The sequence below is a fragment of the Notamacropus eugenii genome, chromosome 2 (assembly GCF_028372415.1).
Source record: "Notamacropus eugenii isolate mMacEug1 chromosome 2, mMacEug1.pri_v2, whole genome shotgun sequence".
Classification (NCBI taxonomy): Eukaryota; Metazoa; Chordata; class Mammalia; order Diprotodontia; family Macropodidae; genus Notamacropus; species Notamacropus eugenii.
The window spans coordinates 499,017,526-499,045,170 of NC_092873.1; the positions used below are offsets into that span (position 1 = coordinate 499,017,526).

Genomic DNA, 27,645 nt, shown 5'->3' on the forward strand with positions numbered 1-27,645 from the left:
ATGTAGCCTTTGGCTCTGTGAGGCAAAGCTCATAGCTATGAGGTATATGTATAGAATCTAGAATAATGTATTCTTTCCCTATTGAACCATTCCTTTGCCACTATCCTTCTGTCCTTTCTTTTGAGCTCTGCATAATCTGTTCCCTGTTGTTATTTCTATTATCTACCAATCCCCAGTTCATTCTCTTTGCTTTTTCAGTGACTTTAGTACCTAGTTCATGGTCTTCCTCTGTACCTCATATCCTCCCCTTATTTTTGAATGTTCTGATACCCATTTCACAAAACATCTTACTATATAGTACTTCAATTTTTTCAACCCTTAGGTACTTCCTTCTCCACCATACTTCAATCTTATGTTGGAATGCTTAGGCCTCACTACTTCTTGAATTTGCGTTACCTCTATAATAGTGAAATTTGGCATTCTGTGATCTAGCCATGCCTTCTTTGCCATGCATCTTTTCTCCTTTTCTGTATTAGACTTAATTTTTTCCTGCTCATTGTAACCTTCTCCCTCTTGATCTATCCCTTTCATCCTATTCTATATTACCTTTAGTTTTTCAGACCTAGTTTGAACCCAGTGGTTTGATGCTTCAATACTTCCTTCATTAGCTATGCCACCATGGAATCTCTTATAATCCTGGACAATTGAATTCCTGCATGACTTAATGTTTAGTTCATTCCTGCTCCAATATTACTGATTATTGGTAGAGAAAAGTCATAAACAGTAAGTTTATTTCATACTTGAAAAGGTGGCTAGACCCTCATTGCTACTCAGTAAAATCCTATCCTGATTGATTCCTCATTTTCCACAGTGGTTCTTACAAGCTTTTTCTTTTTACCCCTCACCATCAGTAGTGCCCCACACTTATAGCAGATGACCTAGCTTTCTAGTTGACTCTGAACATTTAAGTCATACAAAGAGAATTCCCTTAACTACCCTTCTTCATTCCTCATAACTTAGCAGCAACATTACCCTTTCCCCCTTCATTCTGGTCTCAAAAGAATTAGTAATTCTTCTCTTTGTGTTGTCACTTCCATTTTCTCCCACCTCCAGGACCTTCCTTGCATAGTTAGTTCTTTTTTCCTACATTTTTAATCTCCTTCCACTTACTCCTTCCTAGTCCAAAAAAATTTTTCTGTGATGCATTAGACAGACCATTAGACCCCCAGCCTGTTCCTCTTCTGTACTATTAAACTTGAAAAGTTGCATTACTTTGAAGCGCTTTTTCAGTGGTCTATCTCGCTCTTCTCGTCTCTTTGTAAGCCACCTTCTTGTCTTCTAGTGAAATAGCCCTCTCTGGGAGCTTATTTGTAAACTTAGTCATCAGATCTCGTTGATTTCCCTGGAGCTTTTAATACTATTAACCACCTTTTATGGATTATCCCCCTTTTCTTACCTTATCCCAGTTCTCTTAATTCTCTAACCATTCTTTGTCTGGTTTCTCATCCTCCTCTAAAACCCTTCATGTGTTTCTTTCCTGGAATCTGCTTTCATCTTTCTTTTCTTTATCTGTCTTCTCCATCTGTAATCCTGTCTACTCCTGTGCACCCCTATGTGGTTGTTGGTCAGATCTTTATTTCTCTTCTGAGCTTCAGACTTATGTCCCCACCTGCCTCTTGGACATCGTGTAATTGTTTCACTGTCACTTCAAACTCAGCATGTGTGAAACCAAGTTCATTATCTTCCATGATAAACTTACATGTTCCTCCTCCTGACTTCATTATTGACATCTGTGACACCACCATTCACCTGATCTCCTGGGTTCATCAGGGTCTTTTTCTTATCCCTTGTCCTTTCAGTTCTTGTGGACTCTATTCCTACATCATCTTTCATACCATTTGCCCCATGTCTTTTTACATTGCACCCACACTTGTATAGGTTCCCATTACCTAATGCATTGTTAGAGTCGCTTTCTCCTCTGTGTACGCTCCCTCCCTCGTTCATTCCGTCCTTCTTAATGCTGTTAGATGAATTTTTCTGCTTTAGGCCTATTCAAGTCACTCCTCTGGTAAAACATATTCATTGTTTCTCCTTAGTTTCTGATGTAAACTTCAGGCTTTTTTACCAGACATTGAAAGCCCTCTACAGTATGACATGACCCTCCTTGTCTAACTTCATTACCATCTGCATACTCTATATTCAGTGCCAAGTGGACATTATGTATTGTCTTCTGACACTGTCCTGCCTCTGTTTGAACTGTTCTCAATTCCTTCCCCATTTTCAGCTGTTAAATTCCTACCTGTTTCAAAGCTTCCTCCAAATTACCATTCCTGATTCTCCCCCCACCTTCATCTAAATCAATGAATCTTCCTTAATGAGATCAGACAAAGCTTTTTGCATTGGACTCTCTAGTGAGTATAATATAGTAGCGTTTTAGTTATTTTTGTATCTTATCCCCCTGACCTTGATTATTGGTTCCAAGACAGTAGCTAACTGTCTTTTTTGGTGCTTAATGAAATATTCTGCACAGAGTAAATGCTTAATAATTGTGTCTATAAGGGATATAGTCCCACAGTACTCAAACTATACTTCAAAATACTATTGATTTAAATGTAATAAATATTTTTGAGCCACTTTTATACACAATACACCATTATATACTAAAGATACAAAAACGAAATGAGGTACAGATCCTCCTGTCAGAGAGTTTATAATTTTAACAGGGCAGGGGGATAAGGAATGTAGCATATTACTGAATAAAGACAAGACAGAATGTGATCAATGTAAGAAAGAGCTTGAAAGTACTATGAGAAATTTGAGGAGACAGCTTTCGTACAGAGTTGAGAAAGTGAAATAAATGTGGGACATAAACAAAGACTTTATGTACTTTATCAGAGACTGACAAACTGAAGCTCAACTGTTATATGGTAACCAGATGATGAGGCATCTTAGAACCATCACTTGTGGGAATAAACTCATGAGTTGAATAAACTCATGGTATTTAACCGAGAAAAGAAAAGACCCAAGGAGAGGAAGGGGAACAAGATGATAGCAGTGTTGTGGAATAAATCATACTTGTTTTGAGTGACTTTAGAGATTAGGTCTCAGACCACCTCTTGAAAAGTATAGACTTGGTTTTTGCCACTAATTATTTGACCTTGGGCAAGTTACATTTTCTAGCCCTCAATTTGTTCTTCTTTAAAACAGTGGTGTCAGAATAAATCTGAGTTTCCATCTAGCACTAAAATTCTTTGAATCTATTGTAGAAAGCAAAGTTTCATCTTGCTGTAAAGGGAGCAGGGGAGGGAATGAGCATTATATAATACTTACTATGTGCCAGGCATGGTGCTAAGGTTCACCCCCTCCCCTCCCTTTTAAACAAATATTAATTCATCTTATTCTCACAACCACTCTGGAGGGTAGGTGCTATTATTATATCCATTTTAGAGTTGAGGAAATGGACACAAACACATTCAGTGACTTGCCTAGGGTGACAGTTAAGTGTCTGAGGCTGAATTTGAATTCAGGAGTTCCTGACTCCAAGAGCAGCTTGGACACTTGTTACTGTTGTAACACCTGCTGCCTCTAGAAAAGGATTTATTATTCATGAATATAATGGGCTCTCTTGTAAGTATTCACTGTTAGAAAGTCTTTCTTTTTATGTCTGTCTGAATTCTGCCTCACTGTAATGTCCACCCTCTGGTGAAAAACTTCCATCCATTAGTATCTTCACATTTTCAAACAAACACTCAAGAATTACTGTGCGAGGTATTTTAGGAGGGTAGGGTATGGGATGGAAAGGTGGACTATGTGACCTTCCAATTCTGTACCTTTTCAACAGATATTCATTAAGTGCTTGCCGTATATACAGTCCTATTTGCTCTTCTCCCTAACTTCCCACATCCAGTTAATTTCTAAGTCTTGTCAATGCTGTCTACGAACCATTTATCAGCAGAGCCCGTTTTCATACTCCCACTCTAGTCTACGCTCTTATTACCAGTCTGTTGCAATAGCTTCCTGATAGTCTCTCATCTCTTCCAGTGCATCTTTTCTATCACTTCTGTAATAGCGCTTTAACATTTGCAAAGCACTTTTATAAATATTAACTCATGTTATCCCCACATTAATCCTTGAAGGTATTATCCCCATTTTATAGATAAGGAAACTGAGATAAATAGAAGTCTTGACCATTTGAACTTGAATCCAGCCATTGAGGATGGATTTGAATTCAGATCTTCCTGACTCTAGGTCTGGCATTTATCCACTGTGCCACCTTCCCTTGATAAACTGTGAGCCCAAAGAAAACAAAGATCATGTCTTGTGCAAACTTCATATTACCTGTAAGGCCTTAGCTCATGCTGTGCATTCTGAAGGTACAAATATATGAATATGTTAAGTGTGTTTATATTCCTTCACAAACACATGTATGGTTGATGTGAAAAAGAGAAGGTGCTTATAATCCAGTAGGACAGGCATAAATATAAATAACTGTAAAAAAAAAATATTTGTATATAATAATTACATAGGAATCATCCAACAGAAAGGAATGAGAAATTGAAGAGGGATCATTTTTTTTCTGAGGGTATCCGGAATGGCATTGTGAAGGAAGTGGCTCAGTCTGCAGACAGGGAAAAAGCTTTGGCTTTCCAATCAGTCAAATCCCTCCTGGTTACTTCCTCTGTGAGGTTGGCCAAGTCTGTTGACTTCCTTCGCCTGTTTACTCATCTGTAAAAGAAGGGTTTGGGGCAAGAAGGCTTCTAAGGTCCTCCCAACTCTAGGTCCATTATCTTGTGAGTCCATTCCAGGGGTGGAGGTAGGAAAAGACAGAACAGAGTCTGCAAATGTCTCCTCTGTCAGTTTGATTGGGAAGCAGCCTGCATGTAGGGGTGGGTGTTGTGAAGAGACCCAGGGAAGGATGGGAAGACTGACATGTGCAGGGAGGCTACATTTGTTCTGCTTGACTGTACAAAGCCAAACCAGACAGATTTGGGCTTGTTCAAAGTAGAATCTGCCTATAATTAAGAGCCGTCAGAGCAGATGAATCTGTCTCCAGTGGGTGACCCTTGTTGTTGGGCAACACAATAAGCAGTCTTAGAAACTGAAAATGCTGTTACTCAACCATACCAAGATATTAAAAAAAAAAGGATACAATACCCACCAGACCCAATAAAGGATAAATAGCACAACCATTTCCTCATACTGGTAGCTTTTCTAATAGCTATTTGTGAACGGTAACTTTTATTGTTAAGATTTTGTTGTTTCTAAAAAGTGATATTGTAGGTTGTAAACATTAGGTGTAAAGTAGGGCTACTCTTCCACTGGAAAACTCTCACTTTATAAAAGAAGTTTCAGAAACTCTGGAATGTTTAATGAAGACCTTAAAGCCCCTTAAATATTTTTTCTGAATAAAAGCAGGTGTTGAACATTATCATGTTCTGATAACATTGAAATTACTAAAATATTTAATAATCTACCAGACTTGAAGTAGTCACCAGATGTTTTTTGTTTCCCTAGGATGGCTATATGATCAGCTGAGCTTTCACAGTAGAAATGATTTGTTTGCCAGTCTCATCTCTCCTCCCCCCCAAAAAAACACACACAAGATGTTCAGTTTCTTTTAAATTAAACTAGTTTTATATTTTCAGTAAAAATGCATCAGAATTTTACTTAGGACTTGTCATTTCCTTATAATCCTTTTCCTGTACAGTGAAGTGAAGGAATTGGACTGAATGCCTTCTGAAGTCCCTTCCAACTCTAAGTCTATGATCCCTCAACCAAAATGAAGTATGAAGCTAAGCAATTCTTTGGGATAATTAGGCTCTCAAAAACCACTCTTTGCATTTCCTAGATAGCTTCAAGAAACATACTTCCTAAAAACTTCCACCTCCCCACAAATTCAGCTCTGTCCACTGCGCCACCTAGCTGTCTCTCTGGTCTCTGCAGCTCATTATTCCCAAATCTGTGTCTCTAGCTTTGGTCTGTCTCCTAAGTTCCAGGCCCTCTCGTCAGCTGCCTTTTGAATATGCACTCGGTGTGCCCTAAAGTGCCTTAGACTCACTTGTGTGAAACTCACCTTTTGCCCCATTGCTCTTCTCAGGTTGCCTTATCTCTCTCAGGGACACTCTTGTACGTTCACTCATGAGGTTTGCACCCTCTGATCTCATCAGTAGACAGATGTTGTGTATTCTCTCCCCCATACAACCACAGTCTTCGTTTGGGCTCCCGTTGCCTCTTGCCTGGGTTCTATAACAGCCTCTCATTCAGTCTCCTTGTTTCTTCCACACTGCCCAAATAATGTGACCATGTTACTTTCCTGCTCAGCAAACCCTGGTGATTTCTCCTTCGTTCTGGGATCAAGTAGAAACTCTTCTGTTTGTCATTTAAAAGCCTTTAACAAATTAGGCCCAACCTACTTTTCCATCTGTCTTATATGTTACACCTCCTCATATATTCCACAGTCCTTCCTCACGAATAGTCTCCTATCTCCATTCCTTTGCACAGGCTGCCCCTCATGCCTGGAATGGTGTATATCTTCCTTCCTCATTTCTGCCTCTTAAGAATCCTTAGTTTCTACATTAAGCCCTTCATCATTTCCCCTCAACTCCTAGTACCTTCCTAAAAATATTATTTTGTATTTATTTTGTCTGTACTAATGAGATCTCTTCTCCAACTAATGTAAGCTTTTTGAGAGAAGGGAGTTGTTTGTTTTTTGTATTTCTGTCCCTATTACCTGGCACCTGGCCCTCTTACTAAATAAATGCCTTTGATCGATTTGTAATATACTGTTCAGGCAAATGCTGACATTTGTCTCCTGATGTTTCTTATTTTAACTTGGTTTATTCCAAAGTATTAAGTACTTTCTGTTTCCAAATTTCTCTTTTGGGTCCTGTGAATACAGAGAAAAAGACCCTACCCTGTAGGAGCTTACAGGCTAAAGGGAAATGAGTTCAGATCAACATGCACTAAGTACAAAGCAGAATATCCCAACAAAATGCTGGAAGAACAAGTGGAGAAGGATAGAGAAAGAGAATGGGAAGGTGCCTCCTTCATGGAGGTAGTAGTGAAGGTGAATATTTTTAAAAGGCAAAGTTTTTTAACAAGGATTCTATAACATTTTGGGGGAGATAAGATGAGGTATAGGGAAACGCAGAATAAAATATGTGAGGGGGGTGCCTAGAGTAAGGTGGGAAATATAAATTTAAGATAATTAATAGGCTTTGAATGCCGGAATAAAGTTTTAAAGTTTATTCAGTATGACATAAAAATTTTTGAATGAAGGAATCACATGTAATTGGAAGATTATGCAGTCGGTGATATGGAGAATGCTGAGAATAAAGACAGAGAGCCTAGTTAAGAGGTTATTACAGTAGTCTAGGCCAAGAGATAAAAGCCTTAAATGGAGTAGTGACAAAGTAAGTTACTGACTTGAGATACCAGAGCAAAGAGGTAATGCATCATGGCAGCTGATTAAATGGCGGGGGGAAAGAAAGTCAAGACAAGATCAGAGTTTTAGGTTTCAAGCCTTACTGAGTAGGAGTTTTGGTGATGACAATAGAAACAAAGTTAGCAGGGGGGAAAAGATAATTTGTACGTAGTCGGAGTTTAATAAAAGATAGCTTACTTGAATGGATGTCTCTGAGGTATGTTGGGATATCCAGGTAAAGATATAAATCCCACATCTCTGCTTCCTTCATTTCATTGACTATCAGTGGCCTCTATTTTAATAAGTCATTAAGAAGGAAAGATGACAATTGATTCATAAGACTCCTTGTTTTAAATGCTCATAGTTTTATCATAACTTTTTTTGTATTTCCGTGGCAGATTGAAGTTCTTATCTAACATGTGTTCATGTCAATAGGTACGTTGGAAGTTCGGCTCATGGGCTGCCAAGATATACTGGAGAATGTCCCTGGTCGTTCAAAAGCAACGTCAGTTACACTGCCTGGCTGGAGTCCAAGTGAAACGAGATCATCCTTCATGAGCAGAACAAGCAAAAGTAAAAGTGGGAGCAGTCGAAACTTGCTGAAGACAGACGACTTGTCCAGTTCAGTAACTCGTTTTCTTAATTTCCTAAAAAGCCGACAGGCACGAGCAAGGGACTTAAGTGAGGGAGCAGGAAGAAGGTGGCAGATTGGAAAAAAAAATTTAAAGTATAAAAGTAATTTGCATGCTGATTATAAAAAAATATAAACCATATTAAAACCTGCCTGTTCAGAATCTGGCAGCCTGATCTCAAACATTCATTTCCTGCTCTGTTACTCTCTTACTAATATCAGAAGAACAGCACAGAGAGCTTAAGGTTTCCTGGTCAGCAGTGGCAGAGATGACTGCTGCTGCACGGGGACGGAGGAATTGGTGAAGTTGTCTTGATTTCTCAGTATACAAAACAACACAATTTGATGCAGATTTTTAATTTTAAAAGTTGATTTTATGTGTATAACATGTTCTAGTAAAACTTTTTTTCAAAACTACTTCAGAGGCAAGAATCAAGAAGTATGATATGCTTGTAAGACAATGTGTTCAGTACCTTTTCCATATTCTTCCTGGTGTACCCTGAGCATTATGATCCTAAATAGGATATTCAGTCACTTAAGGCTGTTAAACAGTCCCCTTGTCTCTTCATGTCTTTTCAACCACATCATCTTTTAGTTAGCTTGTATAGGACTTCATGAATTACTCTGTTTTAAGTAAGTGCTTGAGAGTGTGCGTGCGTGTGCGCACGTTTCTGTCTGTGCATGTGTGTCTTTGTGTGTGCATGTCTGTGTGTGTGTCTGTGTGCGTGCGTGTCTGTGTGTGTGTCTGTGTGTGGATTTATAGTAAGCCAGTTTGGAATGCATGACAGGAGTGATGTCAAGATGGTAATTGTAGTCTTATAGTATTGAACTCAAAATACAGAACTGCTTTCAGTAAAATTTGTTTAGTGGATGGAGGACATTTAAAGGCAATTGTTAAATTCACTTTCATTTAAAAAAAGGAAGAAGTAGGCAGCCCATTGGAGCAAGGAATAAGATGGCAGAGTCAAAGTGATGAGACTAAGGAGAACATAAGTAGGAAAATATCAAATGTTTTAAAGTGAAGAAAGGTTGGAATGTAGGAGACAAAAAGGTTTCCAAGCATAATATTCTCAGAACTCAGACTGAAGCTTTGGCAGTGGGCATTCAGTAGAATAAGCAGTTTCAGTTGATATTTTCAGTGGAATTTAGGAAAGACCATGAAAAGGGAAGGGATTAAATAACTAAATCAAAAGTGTTCGTTTTTCTCTTGGAAAATAAATACTGAATGTGTTTTTAGAGCTGAGATTATTAACTTTATGTGTCAAGGATTCCTTTGGCAGTCTGGTAAAGCCTATAGATCCCTTCTTAGAATGATATTTTATAAAATAAAATATATAGGACTACTAAGGAAATCACTTATATGGAAATGCAGTTTTCAGTTTTTTAAAAAACAAATTCACAGGCCTCAATTTAAGAACACCTGCTTTAATGTGTCAGACTCTGTGCCAGATTGAATTTGTATAGTCATGTAAGCTACTGTGAATTTATGTGAATGTGGCTCTTTAATAGTTTCCTGTAACCTATAAGCTGTTCTTAATTTAGAATCAAAAGATAGGATCACTCATAAGGTCCTTCTACATAATATCATCAGAGACTGGTTAGCACCCATTATGTTGGAAGAGTAGACAGGGACAAGCACTGTGAGCTCCTAAAGGCAACGAAAGTCATAAGATGGGCCAAAGAAGTTGTCTAAGGACTTACTAAAACACAGCCTTAGCCATTTGGACTTAAGAAAAATGAGAGATTTCCTATCACAGGCAATAGCATTTAGTGAAGGGTTGTTTGTGGTAAATTTCTTGAGTTTGGGGGAGAGGAGGGAGTCTTTAAGCAGATTCTCTTTTGGCAAATGTGACAGTTTCTCACACTAGTAGCTACAGATATAAACCAAAAATGGTTTTTATATGCACATTTTTAAGAAAAATCCTACTGGCACATATTTTATGTTACATGAAAACATTTGTGGTTAGTGGATACAAAGGATACATTTATATTTTTGTGTCTCAGTGCATCCTCCACTACTTCTCCTGAACTGAAACATCTCTTTCTTCAATGATTCTTCTTCCTTCACCACTTTCTCCTTCTTCTAGCTGATGTTCATATAATGTTTCAATGTGAGCAAAACACTTTACATTCTTATTCATTCCTCACAGCAGCCCCATGAGGGGCAGGTGCAAGATTAGCCACATTTTGCAGATGAGGAAATTGACTCAAAGAGCTTATGCAACTTACCCGCTAGTGAATGTCAGAGGCAAGGTTCAAATCCAGGTTCCCCCCAAATAGAATGTAAGTGGGTACTTAATGACTGCGTATTGAATTTGTCTCTATGTCTACAACTTTTCCTGGATTTTCTTGTTTCCTAATTGTTGTCATTCACCAACATTTGTACGTCTGCCCTCTTTTCTCTGTATATATTTATGTTCTCTTGTCAGTCTCAGCCACTTCTAAGGCTCCAATCAATAAGTAAGTTTATTCACTGTCTCTAGCACCAGTTTCTCTACTAAGCTCTAGGACCCATTTTCTAATTCTGTATAAGATTATGCGCTTCTCACATATATCTGAAAACCAAAATGTCCCAAATTAAGCTCAGTGACATTCTTCTAAAACCCACTTAGTCACTTACTTAAACTATTTCTCATATTGGCATTACTGTTTTCTGTCAACTCTGCTAAATATCTCTGGGCTGTCCTTTGTACATTGCACATGTAGGCTGTCAATAATGTTTTATATATATGTGTGTGTATATATTATATATGCATATATAACATATATATGTGTTATTTTTATCTCTTCCCTCCCGTGTCCAGTCAGTCACAAAGTCCTGTCATTTCTGTTTCTTCAGTCTCCCCTTCTTTCTGTTATCACCCTTCTGTTTCAGGTACTAATTTCCTCTTCTGTGAACTCTTATAATAACTAGCCTTCTTGCCTCTAGTGTCATCTCTCCATGTACATACATATGTACATACATACATGTATACATGTACACAGATCCCTCACTCTCTGTGTTCACCCCACACACAGTTGCCAGATTAATCTTTCCCCTCAAAAATCAAAACTATGATTATACAATCTTTTTTCTAAAAAAAAAATTATATTCTAGCCAAACTGAAATAATTCTTTTTCACTAACATATGGGGCATGCTTTCCCACCTCAGTACCTTTGATCCTTCTCCCAAAAGCTGCTTGTACAATTCCTGCTTTACCAAGGGCCAGTTCAAATGCCATGGCTTGTTGGAAGCCTGCCCTAACACCACCATGACCACCACCAGCTTGCCTCCTGTAAATCTCCATAATCTTTTCTGTATCTCTTCATTGCTCTTTTGTGGTATATCTAATACTGTAATTAATTCTCTACACTTATAATTAAAATTACTATAGGATTTTAAGGTTTACGAAATTAATTATTCACAGTAATCCTGTGACTGGGGTGGTACAAGTATTTTCCCCATTTTTAAAAGCTGGAAACTAAGACTCAGAAGGGTACAGTGACTTCCTCATGGTTCCACAGTTAGTAAATGTTCTTACATTTCCCTCATTTATCTCCATGAAGGCAGAGACCCTGTTCTCGTATCTACATAGTATCTACCATCTAGTACTTATGGGAGTCTGAATATCCATTTTTAACTTTCACTCATTGCTTCTGGTTCTGTTCTTGGGGCCCTAACAGAACAAGGGAATCTTTCATCTAAATACTTGGAAGAAAAAAATCACATCCCCACATAGTCTTTTCTTCTCCAGGCTTAACATCTCAAATTCTTTCATCTGGTCCTCATGTAACCTGTTCTCAAGGCCTTTCACCATCCTAGATGTTCTTTGGCTTATCAGGATCCTCTTCAACTCTTAGACCTGGAAAGGAATCTAGCTTTCCAGAGGACGTTTGGCCAGGGTAGAGTTCAATGGCAGTGTCACCTCCCATTTCCTAGAAGCCATGCCTCTCTGAATTTGATTCCCTCTTCGTATCTCTTACTCAGTCTGAGTTCTCAGTCCACCAGAAGCCCCCAGAGTGAAAGGCAGCATGACCTAGGAGGAAGAGCACTGACTGGAGCCCAAAGGTGTGGATAAAGTCCTGCCTTGGATGTAGAGATCTTCATGACCTTGGGGAAGTCTCTGAATCTCCCAGGGCCCTGGTTTTCTTATCTGTAAAATGACCCAGTAGGTCCCTTCCCACTCTAGTTCTATGTTCTTAGGATCTTTTTCAGAATCATTATTATCTGAGCATGCCTTCCTCACAATATACTTTGGAAATCAATTTTTTTCTAACCCTAGTATAGGCTAAGTGTAAACATAGGCATCTGTCCCTTTTGAATTCCTTCTTAGTAGGTTCAGCCTAATGCTTCAGTCTGTGAAGATCCTTTTGGATCCTGACACTGTCATGCAGTATGCTAGCTGCCCCTCCAAGCTCTGCATTATCTTTAGATTTCATGAGTTTACTGTCTATACCTTTATTTAAGTTATTGATGAAACATGAACTAGCATATGACTGAGCACAGATTCCTGGAGCACTCCCCTAGAGGTCTCCTGCCACATGAACATTGAACCATTAATAACCACACTTTGAAGGCAGCCATCTAGCGAGTTCAGAATCAGTATAATTGTAGTTTTTTCTAAGCTGTAGCCCCATCTTTAGAAAAGTATCATGAGATACTTTGCCAAAAGCTTGGCTGAAATCTAGGTAAACCATATCTACAACATATTCCTTATCTGTTGAGTAATACTGTGAAAAATGGATATGAGTTTAGTCAGGCATGTTCTATGGTTGGCTATGCTGGCTCTGTATAATCATCACTTTCCTTTCTATATGTTCACCAGTCATTGCTTTAATGATCTGCTCTAGAATTTTCCCAGGAATTAAGAGTCAAACTTACTAGCCTATAATTTGTAGGTTCTATTCTTATCCCTTTTTTCGAACTTGAGACAGTATTTGTCTTTCCCCAGTCCATTGGGACTTGTCCTGTTTTCCATCATTTTTCAAATAACACTGAAATAACAGTGATAACAATCACCCAAGATCTGGGTTTGACTCCTAGCTATATACTGCCTGCCTATTTGAGCTCAGAAAAGCTCACTTCATGACCTCTCTCTGTGAACCATGGTATTCTGATCTGACAAATGAAATGGAGAGACTAGGGCCTCTGAATGTCTTCCAGTTCTAAATATTGTGATCCCACAGTGCAATTCACCAAACACTCAAGTACCTACTATATGGAAAACACTGCTAGAACCTGAAGAGAAAAAGATGAAAAACAGCATGGCCTACAGTCTTGAAGGTAAACAAACAGACTGGTGAAACATATGTACAGATAATTATCATCAAAGTTGTAAATTCAGTGCGTCAAAGTTTAATATGACGATGAAAAGCTTGAGGAAGGGAAGATTAATTCCAACTGGACATCCAAGATAACATACCAGAGGAGGTGGTGATGTCTAAACTAGACTTGAAGGAACAAGAATTCCAGAATATGGACATGTTTTCATGTTTATTATTTGGAAAGAGTGAATGTTTTAAAATGTTTTAAGTGGTTTTTAAAAATCTTTAAGATTTGAAGTTCCCAATACCTCAGCCTTGCTTGTGAAAATAGCATTTTTAAAGAGGTGTAATAGTTTTGTATCTACAAAATAGTGCTGCTTTACTGCTAGATTCAGTCATTTTATCTTTTTAAACTAAGTTTTTGAAATTTATTTCCAGATGACATCTGTGCAGTTTTGAAGCTGGACAATACCGTGGTTGGTCAAACTAGCTGGAAACCCATTTCTAATCAGTCTTGGGACCAGAAGTTTACACTGGAACTAGATAGGGTAAGGTGATAGGATTTTTACTGTTTATCTGTTAACTTTGTCTTTATATTCTTTTTATATATAGGTTCTATTGCTAAGTCTTATACTTATTAAACTTTGAGAAATTTGGTTTTCAGTCTCCTCCCTGAAAGTTCATATTTGATAAATTAGGTATAAATCTACCTTAAAATATAAGAGATTACCAATTTAGTTGCTGCTTTAGCATCAACTAATTGGTTAACATTTTGCAGTAATGTAATTTGTATTAATTTGAGTGAGTGCCAACTGGCATCAGGTAGTTAAATGAATAATTTGCTATCCATTTACAAAGATGAAGCTACTGATCATCTGTAGGATGTATACTTTGAGTTCTTCCAGGTTGGGGGATTCTTAAGCTTTGAAATGTTTACCATTGCTGTCAGCAGAGGTTTCTTCAAGCAGAACCATTTTGCCCCTACCAGGAGAGATGAAATTAAATTTAAAAGTAGCTAGCTTCTTGCCACTGGCTGATGGAGAAGAAGAGAGCTAGTAGTCTGCACTAGGTGTCCTCTGACAGTTAAGATTTCCCCGTCTCTGACAAATTCATGTGTACCTGGACTGAGAATGTAGATCTGTTTGCACCCTGCAGTGTGCATCCATACTTGAGTTTAGGGATTCAGTAACTGCCTGTTATCTGAACCTTTTCTGAAGTCTGCCCTCAGAACCACAGATGTTGAAGACCTAACTCTGTAATTTGGAAGCTATTTGCCAATGCTCACTTTGCTGCTTTTCTGTCATAATAGAGCCAGCGTTGCTTAAAGTATTTTCTCTTAAGCCTGAGGGATTTCTGGCAGACAGAAGAGATGTTAGGAGAGAAAAAATTCCAATTAACTTTGCCTCTTAGCTTTGATTACTCTGTAATTCTGGGTGAGTCACCAATATTTAGTAAATAGGGATGAGAATCCCAAAGATTAATGAAGTTCTGAAAAATGGATCTCAGAGCCAATTGCTCAACTAATTCTGTTCTATAATTATACTTTCTCCACCTCTTCCCTACCCCACAACCCCTGAAAACATTGGAAGAAATGCAATGAAGAAAGTTACCTAAGTAAATGTAGCCCTGCTTTTTCATTGAATATAATCCTACTTCACAACCCTCAGTCTGTGAAGGCTGCGCCAGCAGATCACAAGCTCTGGCAGGTTCTCCCAAGTCTGGAAATCTTTTGAGAAAGGACAGTCTCAGCAGCACACTGTGACAGCTCTCCAAGAGTCAGCCTTACTCAGCACGGAAACAGTGGACTGAACCCTTGGTGATGATCTCTCTGGCTGTGGCAGCCCATAAGAGAAAGGAAAATATAAATAACCGTTAGTCCTGTGTACCCCCTCCTGCTGTTCAGTAAGTTACAGGAACAGGATGGACAAAGCGTGTTAGAAATGACATCGTTTTAAAATAGTTTTATTAGGTTGATTGTTGGCACTCATAATGTAAGTTCCTTGTCTAATGGACATAGTACTGGAGCAACTGACAAATACAAATGTTGACATTCTCACTGTGTACTTAAACTAGAAAACAGAAGGGAATTGCTGCTAAGTTGAACTATGTACAGGCTAATTTTTGCAGAGGCAAAGAAGTTTGTTTTTATTGTGCTTCCAAGGGCAACAAGAAACATCATTTCATGAAGCATTAGATCATAGTGTTCATGATGATTGCTTATAAAGGGACTACCTGGTTAATAATGCAGCTTATGTGTCAACATTTGCTGCAGGGGATGACAAAGTAGAGGAATTCAACAAAGAACTTGATAAGATTCTCCAAAGCAAATTATACATTTTTTGAAAATGTGGCCTCAGAAGCAAGGAATGAGAGAGGTCAAAGACTTATGGATAAAATACACATACTTCACATCTCTACATCATGAATACTTTCTTCAAGAAAAAAGAATTAAAAAGTACTTGAGATCCTGAGTACTAAGTACAGCACAAAAAACTTGAATTTGATAATATTCCAGGAAAGGAAATGGTTTGCTACTAGTGTGAGAGTCACTACTAAACCAGCTCTTTATGTGTGATTGGACCACTAACTTGTTAAATCAGAGATCAAAATTAATATGAAGCTAGAAATAAGAATAAAAGATGAAAAAAAGAGATGATACATGTAATCTAACTGCAGTCTAATATATTTAAACAAGTTATTGTAACTAAAACATGGGAAATATGGACAGAAGAAACATTGACACAGTATGCAGTTTCATGTGGAAGTTCAACCAAGTTGACAAGGGCCTGAAAACATCAGGCTGCAGTTAGTGGTCCAACCACACTTAAAGAGCCGATTCAGTAATGACTCTCATCTACCTCATGTGGTTGTTATGAGGATCAACTGAAATAACATTTTGCAAAGCACTTAGCATAGTCCCTGACATATATTAAGTGCTGTATTGTTGTTATTGTTGATGTTCTTCTAAGAGAAGACTATTATTTCTTCTTCCCTCTACTCAACCCCCCTTTCCCAAAAAGTAGCCAAGAGAATTGTGATACTGATAATGCATGTGTTGTTTTCCATCCATGTGATGGAAACAGGTTATCCTTAGTTAAATAATATTCCACCCCATATTTTTTACCATTTTATACAATTTCCTGAAAAATATAGGGAATACAAGATCTCACTCTGTTTATTGTTTATTGACTGTAAAGAAACACTTGATTTGGTAAAGTGAAACATGACCTTAAAAGTTCTTTTTCAGCAAGTTATTTTCCACAGATATGTCCAATGCATATGCAAAATTCTCTGAAACATAAAAACATCACCCTTCTTCAACCCTCTAATGCTTAATATCAAATATGGCATAAAACATTAATATAGCATACAGATCAAATTGAATGGGGATTTCCTAGAGATAGTGAGGTCCTCTAGATCAACTCTTCTTAAACTGTAGGTGGTAACCCCATATGGGATCACAAAAAATTTGGCAGCAGTAAAAGGTTTCTGATTGTGCAGTGACCAAAAATTAATTAAAAATTAAATGTGTGATGAATCCAACATGTTTTGGTAATGCTTGCCAAGCTTGTGTGGCACAACTTCACTGTAGCCTTGGTTCTGACACTACATATACACTTTGCACTGTGCATGCTGGCACGCCCATACAGTGCCAATGGACACTGCTGGAATGTGAAAAGGGGTTGCAAATAAAAACAGTTTAAGAAACCCTGCTCTCGATGCTTCTGTTTATCACTGATATTGTGTTAATTGCATGGTATCACACCCTGGAATATTAGAATCTCTTAAATGAAATGTATAATTACTCAGAATTTGGATCAGTAATCAAAATAGGAAAAACCAAAATAGAAGAAAAATGCCCATTGTTTAGACTATGTTAAACGGTTAGATATCTACCTATCAGTCAGTGAATGTATATTTCTTGGACAGGTATTGCTAGAGAACATTAAGTTGGATCTATAATTGAACAGGAGAGAAGTGATCAGGATTACCTTTGACAAATTGCAAAATACTTTCAATAAACTCCAAGCTTCTCATTGAACAGAAACCCATTAAGGGTATTTATCACTGTGTTTTGTTGATATTCTGTTTTCTTTTCATCCAGACCTGTGATTTCATCAGTTTAGAAAGCTCCCCACATAGAAATTCCCTGTATGTCTGTAGATCAACACTTCTTTTCTAGTCCTGGAGTGTTGCTCTAGTACCAAGTGGCTAAGCTACACATGGTAGCATGTGCCTGAGTAAGGACTTGAATCCAGGTCTGCCTGACTTCAGGGCCAGCTCTGTTGCTACTAAGCCATGGCTTTCCAGTAGCACATTTTGTTATTCAGTTGTTTTCAGATGTGTGTGACTCTTCATGACCACATTTGGGGTTTTCTTGGCAAAGATACTGGAGTGGTTTGCCATTTCTTTCTCCAGTTCATTTTACAGATGAGGAAGTTGAAGCAGATAGGGTTAAATTAGCTATTAAGTGTCTGAGGACAGATTTGAACTCAGGTCTTCCTGACATCAGGACCAGCCCTCTATCTACCATAACCCCTCTCTGCCCAGGTATGGAAGAGAAGAGATGTCAGATTCAAATAGCAGGTTCTTAGGGACTGCATATTGACTTAAAATAATCAAATTGATATCTGTGTTGTGTTTCATTTTTACTTATTTTACTCATTTTGTAATGACTTATTTCTCAAGTCATATTTTAATCTGGCTTAGGCTGCAACAGGTTTGATACCTCTGAAAAGAATGTCATCAAAGAAATGTATAATCAGAAAAGAGTGTAGACTGCTCACATACCAAAAAAAAAGGAATAAGGATTGGATAGCCCATGCGCTCTGTTGGTCTCTTCACAATGTCAGGAGATACTGGGAATAGCCCTTAGCATATTGGGTAGACCCTCTGTTGAAGCCTTTTTGTAAAGAAATGGATGGGAGTCCCAAAGAATATACAGGCATTTATGTATTGCAGTCTGCATCATTGAAGAGGTTATTTACATGGATCCATTAGAATATATGGAATTTAAATAAATGTCTCAAGTTTTGCCTTTCTTCCAATAATTCCGTAACAAGCAAGAAGTTAAGAGGATGCTATGTGTAAGGCACTGTGTCAGATAGTGGAAATATAATGCCTACCCTTATATTTTAATTGGGTTGGAAAAGATATGCTATGTGCACAAATAAGCGTAATACGAAGTAAGGACAAAGTAAGGAGTGATAAGGTCCTAGGAGAGAGGGGAAAAAGTGTTCTAGAAAGATAAGATTTGGGAGATAATACCTTTAACTTGAGTGGCATCAGGGGTAGGGGTGGTGGAAGGGAATCAAGAAAAACCCTTCTTCTAAGCCTAAAACCTGAAAATTATCTTGGAGTCATTTTCCTTCTCAATTTTTATCCAACTTTTTTCCAGGTTCTATATCTTTGAGAGGTCTTTCACATATGACCCTTTCTGCTTTCACTATCACTATCCTTATCCGAGCCATTTTCTCATTCTGGACTACAGTAACCTCCTCTGATGTTTCCTTATGTACAATTTCTCCTTCATTATCTATCACCCCTATCAGGCTAATCTTCAAAAATGCTCCTATCATGCCATCAAGAATGTCCAGTAGTCAATCAGATTTAAGTCTAGTGGGCTCTTCCTCATGATTCAGATCCTCATAATAGTTTCTCTGCCTCAGTTTCCTCTACTATAAAATGGGAATAACAATAGCACCTACTTCTCAGAGTAGATAATTATCCTCCATTCCAACCAGTTCTGATATTCTCCCCAAAGAATATGTACATATGCATGTACATACATAAGTATATCAAAATAAATAGCAAGGTAATTTACAGAATTAGAGAGATGAGACTGGAGACAATAGCCAATCCATGTTTATTCAGTGCCTATATGTGCCAGGTGCCAAGTGTTGGGAATCCAGAGAAAGTAATAAGACAGTCTCTGCCTTCATGGAGCTCACAATCTAATGGGAGAGACAACACACCAAAAAGTGGGGACAGGGGAACACTGTTGGAGAGAATAAAAGGGGCCATGATGAAGTCTGCAGGCAAGGGTGGGAAATGATTAGGAGGTGTTGAGTTTCAGAGTTGATTTTCATCTTGTAGAATTGTGAGTTTCTGGAGATGATGAAGTCTGGGAAAGTAACCAGGTAGGAGAGGATCATGTGAATTCTCTAAGTGCTCTCTTTAAATGCTGGAGAGTCAGGAAAGGAATTAACTGGAGCTATTCTAGCAATTCATACAAGGCAGTGAAGGCCTCAGCCTGGGTGAGAGTGGTGGATTTGTGAATGGAGAAAAGTGGGAAGAGGTGAATGTGAAAAATATTTTGGAGGAAGAATCAATAAGATTTGGCAACCAATAGGAATGGAGAGTTGAGGGTGAAACCAAGTTTGCAAACCTGAGTTAATTGGAAGAATACCTGTGCTCTTGACAGAAAGAAGGGGAGTTCAGGAGAGATGGAATGGAAAATAAGATATTCTGCTTTGGATATGTTGAATTTCAGATGCTTTTGGAACATCAGGTTCAGAATGTTCCGGTTGTTGACACAGGACTGGAGCTCAGGAGAGGGTTTGGAGTTAGATTTGTAGATTTGAGGGAATCATCAGCACAGAAATGATTATTGAACTTATGAGTAAAAACAGAAGAGAAAAGGAGCCAGGAGAGGGGCTTAGGGTCCTCGGGTCCTAGATGAGAAGTGTGTCATGGAGGGCAGGTTGGCTGAGGAGACTTGGGAAATGGTAAGACTAAGAGAGAAGAGAATGTCAAAACCCAGAGAGGGGAAAGGATCCAGGAGGAAAGGGTGGCCAAGAGTGTGAAACTCTTCAGAGAGGTCAAGACAGGGGAGTAGTGGCAAAAGCCTATTTGATTGGAACATTTAGAGATCACTGATTACTTTGAAGAGAGCAGTTTCAGCAGAAGATTAAGGTAGGAAATCAGAATACAGAGAGTTAAGAGAGAGAAAGGTAAGTGGAGGCAATAATTTCTAGGAGTTTGACTATAAAAGGAGAGGAGAGTTATCAGACAGTTTATTGAGTGTATGGCAGTGTTAAGAGATTTGTCTGTTTACTTCTTTAGGATGGGAAACCCTGGCCATGTTTGCAGAAAGCAGTGAAACAATAAGTAGATAGGAATGAATTAAAAGATTGGGAGAAGGAAGTTGAGGTAATTGTAAGATTAGTCTTCAAGTTAACAAGACCCATTCTCTAATAATCACAGATAACACTTATTTAACACTTTTGGGTTAATAATGCCCTTTCCACATATTATCGGACCTGACCCTCACAACAGCCCTGTGAAGTAGGTACTATAATTATTATTGTCCCCATTTAACATATGAGGAATTTGAGCCTCATAGAAAGAGTAGTCCCTTATCACAAACCTAGTAAGTGATCAGTTCAATTCTCATTCATGATTTTCTGTACTCAGATCCATAGCTCTTTCTACTCCATCATGCTGCCAATCAGAATATTGGTAAACAACATGTGTTGGGGATTTGAATTGGCCAATTCAGGATAGAAGGTTCATGTAGGCAAAAGTAGTGAGAGATGAGTGATAAAATAGATGGATTCATAAGCATGACGACAGGTTTCCCATTTACTTTTCAAACTACCTTAGATAATATGCTCTGTGCGTATATCTTGCTCTGTCGTCTTCTACTATAACTTTTTTGTTCTGTTATGACTCCTAATATGTAGAATTTGACAGGTAATATGTGATTAATGCACAACAGACATGTGACAGTCTACCTCCTTATCCTGTGTTCCTATCCATGCAGAAAATGTTTTCATAATACTTCAGCCTAAAGAAGCAACCTTAACCGAAGGGAAACGTCCCTCTTCGTCTTTGTCTTTACACCCTGGAAAATCGTTCTGGTTGCTACAGTAGATAGAAGATTTGGAACAATCAGAGCACTAGGGTTTAATACCCTGATTATTCTCTTGCTTATCAATAGTTAATCAGCTTTGACTAAGTACTCTATGTATGCAGCACAACTGGACTGAGTCCTGTTTGAAATTTAAATGCTTGTAGAGCTCTCTATGAATGTACAGTGCTATTGTTATGAAGCAAAAGATTGAGGGTATGATCCTCTCCCAATGAGAAATTTGTAATATAGTTGCTAGAAGAAAATAACCCATGTGCATTATGTATAATATGGTTGGTTTTGTTTTTGATCTCTTGAAGTCTTTCTCCGGTGCCTTGTTATGGTGTGGAGGTGGCTCTAGATTGACAAGGCAGTTGCAAATAAAGTACTAACTCGTACAGGTTGTGTCACACTGAAAGGTTTCAAGTATAGGCATGGTAACAAAATGTGTCTGGTTTCTGATGACTAGCTTAGCTAAATTTGGGGAAAGGTCTGTTACCAAGTTGATGAATTTTTTGGCCTAGGGAACTGTCAAAGATTGTCCTCCAAGTTGTGAACAGGATATTATCAGTCAGGGAAATAGCTGCATCAGTGAAATCGTAGCTCCTTGAAATACTTAAATGAATACACATTGGAGCATGAATGTACATTTTATGTGTGTTTGCAGTTACATGTCTGTACGTAATATGCAGTTATACCAGGGTGAAGTACTGTTAAAGCATTCCTAGGAGTGACAAAAAGGTCCTGGTGGCTGCTGTTGGATCCAAGGCCCTCTATAAGAATAGTTAAGTGACTTCTAAAAATTGTCTTGTGGTAATACTTAGTCTTTATTCTTTGAAATAAGAATATTATCGTCAGCAAAACTTACTTCCCAAGTGTAGAGCACTGTGAAAAACCATGGGAATTACAAAAGAAAGAGATAATATTGGATATTTATTCAAAAAAGGATAAATATTAGTAATAACTCATGTCATTTGATCTTATCTTTAGGGCAAAAGGGGGCTTTAGAATTCATCTAATCCAACCTCCATCATTTTGTACTAAAGGAGTGGGGGCCAGTGAGTAATTAACTTGCCCAAGGTCATGCAGTTAGTAAGTTGCATAGTCTTCACTCCTGGCCTGGTATTTGAATATGGTGCAAAGATCAGATGCTACGGGAATGCAAGTGTAGTGGTCACGGAAGGCTGGGACATGTACCAGTTGGGATGCTCAGAGCATTTTGGGGAGAATAAAGGATAAAAGTCTGGCTAAATTAGAAGGTCCTAGAAAAAGTGGGACATGTGTAACACTTTGACTGGAGAGGACTTTGAAAAAGTTAAGTAAAGGGATTTGGAATTATCCCAGCATCTAGCACAGTGCTTTATCTCCAGTGTAGATAGTAGTATATAGTTAATGTTTGTTATAAGAAAAAATAAACATTTGGGAAGTCACTAAACTTTATTCGTTTGGGGCGGGGGGTGGGGTTGGGAGGAGAATTGGACATAGCAGCCCTTTGGGAATACTGATCTAGCAGTGTTGTGGAGAATGGATTTGAAATAGGAGAAGATTAACAGTAGAGAAGCAAATCGGCAGACTTGCAAATAATATCTGTGTGAAATGATTAAGACCCTAGACTGTTACTCCCTAGGAGAGGGAATGAAAAAAAAGGAATGTTTCTAAATAATCTGGTAATGGAAGAAGTAAATAGAACTGCAAGAAAGCGGCATAATTCAGCATATGTTAATTGGCTTCTAGGTGCAAAACATTGTTTTAGAGGGCAGATCAGAAAGCCTTTGGCTGTGCCATCCTTGCCTTCATGAAGCTTAGAGTCTAGCAAGGGGATATGATAGATACAAATAACTGTAGTACAAAGTACAAACAGATTGTTAATATGGGGTCCAAGTAAGGGATCACTACCCCCTGGGAAGATCCCGAGAATTCTAGGAATAAAGAAAAGCATGACAGCAAAGGATGAAGCCCAAAAAAGTGCAGGGTATTGTAAAGTAGCAACTTCAGCTAAAATACAGAGTCTGTAAGAGGAAGTAATATAAAAATAGCTTGAAATGGGGGGGTCAGGGGAGGCAGCTGCCAAATTGTGGAAGGTCTTAGGATGACAGGCTAAGGCATTGAACTTTACTTGTTCCATTGAATGGCTTTGAGCAGAGAAGTGGCCAGGATCATTGCATAAGGAAGATAAAAATGGTTATAATAGCTAGTATTTACATTGTGTTATAAAATTTGCACAGAGCTTTACATCCATTTCATTTGACCTTCGGAACAAGCCTGTGAGGTAGGTTCTATTATTCCCATCTTACAGATGAGAAAATTAAGGAAGAAGATAAATGACTTACCCAGGGTCACCTACTAAGTATCTTAGGGAAGATTTCAACTTAGTTCTCATTTATTTCAAGTCCAAGGCACTACCACTATAGCGAGCTGCCTGATAAGTTCAGCAGTAATGTGCAAGATGAAATATGTAGGAAAATGTGTGGGGTGGAGAGGAGGATCTTGAGCAGAAAGGGTTTGGTGGCTTGACAGCATTTATGTGGGGCAAGGGACAAAGAAAGGGAGGGGTAAAAGACAACTTCTAAGATTTCAAGCCTTGGTGACTAGAAGATGTATTATGGCCAGTTTTAGGGTGCTGGTTTAGGGAGAAAAATGAGTTTGTTTTTTAGATCTGTTGAGTTGTTGGGGTGGGTTTGGTTTTAGTAGGAAAATCCTGAACCAGAAATCCAAAGGCTTGATGAAGTCTTCAGGTGAGTTCTTTAATCTCTGTGAGTACATAAAGAAAAGACGCCAAACACCTTGATCTTCAGAGTTCTCCATTTCTAAGAGGTTCATAAATCCATCGCTCTGGTTTATAAGTATACATTCATCCTGATGAAGGTACAGTTTTCCATTAATGTTGGAGAGATTTTTAATCTTCAGTTTGGATTTTTCTTTTCAAAATGCTTTTACAGCTGAATAGAATAGTTGAAATGTCTTTCTCCATCTGTTCTGCTGAGTAATAATTGAAAGGACTGATACCTCTTATAATGTCTAAGTTGTTGTTTAGCATTACCTTTTTCTTACAATGTGTTTCTGAAAACTTGTTTCTAAGATACTCCATTCACTTGCTACATTCTGTAGCTGACTATTGGTAAAGTATCCAGATCTGCCCCTTTCAGCATGACCTTGAGAACTCCTTCATCCCCCACTTTTCATGCTTGTAATGATGGTTATGTTTATTAATGAAGACTGGTGACCATGCACCTACTACTGTCTATTCAACTCCATTTCCACTTTGGAATAACCATTAAGCCCTTGTTGACACATGGTGATATAAAAATGCCTCCCTATGGTGGTTTTGAGCGCCAAATGAAAAACATGCAAAGAGCCTTGTAAAATCTTAAAGAATGATATAAATACTGATTATTTTAATGGAGCTAGATGTTCTTTTCTTTTTCTGTTTTAGCTAAGTGTCCTTTTCTTTTTCTCTTTTGAGGTCTTTCCATATTTGTGTGTATATGTGTGTGTACATTCCTGATCCAGTTGTATTGAACATTTCCCTTATTTTTTCTGGTTACAATAGATTTTATGTAGTAAAAGATAGATTTCTAAATTAGGGGTTGAGAATTATGGACTTATGTAAGATATATAGCTTCATAAATTGAAAATTGCTATAACTTATTACTTAAACATTTATCTGTTTTTGTAGATATTTTGAAAATTTTTATAAAGCAAAATAATTAGAAAGAGCCTGAAATTTACAATGATTTGTACATATAGTACATTATATAGTTGGATCCAGTATAAACTAAATTCTCCTTTTGGGTTAAGTATTAAAGAGGTACATAGTTTTGTTCATTGGCACATTTTCGAAAGCTCTTTTGTTGTAAACTTTGGCCTTTTGAATAGAAGTATTTAATTTTATGGTGTTTTATTCAAGTGTGTACCAATGATGTATGTATGTTTTGTTTTTTGTTTTTTGTTTTGTTTTTTGCTGTCCTAGTCACGTGAACTGGAAATTTCAGTTTATTGGCGTGATTGGCGATCTCTCTGTGCAGTCAAATTTCTAAGGTTAGAAGATTTTTTAGACAACCAGCGACATGGCATGTGTCTCTATCTGGAACCCCAGGGTACTTTATTTGCAGAGGTAATAAACTTGATTGTTTCTTTTAAAAAACATAACATAACCATAGATTTAAACCACATAAATAAAACATTTAAGAATAAAGATATGGTAGCATAGAAGAAAGAATCTGGACACCAACACTGGCTCAGGGATCGAGAGACCTGTGGTCTGGTCCCATGTGGCTCTCCCACTGACTTTGGCCTGATCTTCCTGTGCTTCCCTCGTCTCTAAAATGAGCACACTCGACCAAGCGATCTCTAGGGCCCCATCCAGGTCTCAAAAAAAGGATGCCAGTTGATTTCATAGAATGGACTCCCTAAATTTCCTACACTTCCTTTATTACAGGTTACCTTTTTTAATCCAGTTATTGAAAGAAGACCAAAGCTTCAAAGACAAAAGAAAATTTTTTCAAAACAACAAGGTAATTATTTTACTAAAAAAAATATAAATGTTTCTGTATGATGAGATTCTGAAGTGTGCTTCACAATAAAATCTCAATGGGGTAGAAAAAAGTGAGAGCAGAGCTTTCTGTATTCATTTTGAAAGAACAGTTGATACGATGCAGCTGCATCTAGTAATGGATAGTTTAGAACTGCTAAAAAGGGGGCAAATTCAGTATGTTCTTCATCAGTTATAAACACATGAATATGATAGTTTTAATTATGGCTTTTGGAAATATGTAAAAAAAATTACTTGCATTCTTGTCTTTTTATTCATAATATCCACAGGCAAAACATTTCTCAGAGCTCCTCAAATGAACATTAATATTGCCACTTGGGGAAGGCTGGTGAGAAGAGCAATCCCTACGGTAAATCACTCTGGCACCTTTAGCCCTCAGGCCCCTGGGCCTGTGGCAGTGCCCGTGGTTGATGTGCATATTCCGGAACTAACACCTCCAGCAAGGTATATGTCTGAGATTTTAAATAAAGCAGGGTTTATATAAAATAGTAATTAGGGATTTTTACATGTGTTAATCACAGTGAATTAGTTAAAAGTCTTATTCTTCCTTTTAAGTAGGAATGTGATGTTAGTATTTCTATATTCTTTAAAAGTATCTCAAGCTGACATTTAAAAAGAAAATCTAAAGACATTTTAAAATATGTGCCTTTAGTTTTACTAATTTTGATAAATGATTTTCTCTTCTACCAGTGACCCTACAGTAACCAAATTAGACTTTGAACTTGAACCAGAAGCACCTCCAGCTCCACCACATGCTTCTTCCTTTGGAGAAATACATGAACTTTCAGAATTAAGAGTTTTGGATGTACCAGGACAGGCAAGACTTTTTTTTTTTTTTAAATAAAAAACATATCATTTATTTTTGCCAAACAAAATTATAAATATACAAAGAGAAATTTAGTGATATATTTCTAAACTAATTTAAATAGTATTATTTAAATATTATATCTACAAATAGATTATATATGTTTGTATGAAATTGGCCCAACTAAATCAGATATATAGTAAATAAGAACCAGCATCTTAAACTTTAATAGTTATTGAAGTTAACAGTTTGATATTCTGGTGACCAATTTCAGATGAAATTTCCTCTGAGCCAGGAAGATATTCATTTCTGTTATGTCACCTTGTCTGAAACACACAAATCATTTTGCCATCTGGCTGTGCATTGTTTTTCATTTTAACCTACATTATAGTTATCTATTTTATTTCATCCCTCTTCCCCATTTGATGGCCAGAAGCCACCCAGTTAACTTGGGATTTACTTCACTTCCCTCCCTCCCTCCTTCCTCTCTTCTCTTCTTCCTTCCTCCCTTTTCTTCCTTCCCTCCCTCCCAGTTTGCCCCAGAGTTCTTAGATTGGACCATAATAGGTCCTTGCCCAAACTTCACTTAATGACTGTATTTTGGGCCCTCCTGGCTTAGACTGAATGTCAGTGGTGACTGTTTCTCTTTGAAAAAGCAACCTGGAAGGTCTTTCCGTCCCAGCTTGATTTTTTTCTTTTTTCTAATTAAAGGGTCATCCCTTGACTCACATGTTAAAGAAGCCTATTCACTGAATGGGTGTTAACTTACTCCAAGCAGAAACTGAAAAGGCCTTAGCCTAAAAGGGCCAGGGTTTTCCATTACATCCTGGGCTATCTGCAGTCATCCTGATGAATATCTGGTCATTGGATCCAGATGGCCCTGGCACCGCCCTCCCTCACTCAAATCAAAGTCAACTGCAAGTCATGTCATCATTTCCCTGATGTCATGGTCCTCTTCGAAATGAAGGACAAACAAAACCTCCCATTAGACTATAAACCCCATGAGTTCATTTACACTGTCTCTTATACAAATTTTATGTCTGTCTCAGAGAATAGCATATTATTCAGCACACAATTGGTGCCTAATAAATGTTTAGGGGAATTGAAATATTCCATGAGCTACCAGGAGACCTTCCTGTATGAGAACAAAGTGTTAAACCTAGTTAGAGCATATGTACTTGGTTGATAATTCAACCT

At 37.8% G+C, this 27,645-nt stretch overlaps 1 protein-coding gene across 4 annotated transcripts in view; it reads left to right on the forward strand.

The window, feature by feature from the left end:
• Positions 1–27,645, forward strand: part of PKN2 (protein kinase N2) — a 166,088-nt gene that overhangs the window by 100,748 nt on the left and 37,695 nt on the right. For all 4 annotated transcript variants that reach the window (XM_072648979.1, XM_072648978.1, XM_072648980.1 and 1 more), the window contains 6 exons: positions 7,799–7,984; positions 13,678–13,787; positions 25,062–25,205; positions 25,530–25,605; positions 25,913–26,087; positions 26,334–26,460. In XM_072648979.1, coding sequence (XP_072505080.1) covers positions 7,799–7,984; positions 13,678–13,787; positions 25,062–25,205; positions 25,530–25,605; positions 25,913–26,087; positions 26,334–26,460 — 818 coding nt within the window. The remainder of the gene's footprint in view (positions 1–7,798; positions 7,985–13,677; positions 13,788–25,061; positions 25,206–25,529; positions 25,606–25,912; positions 26,088–26,333; positions 26,461–27,645) is intronic.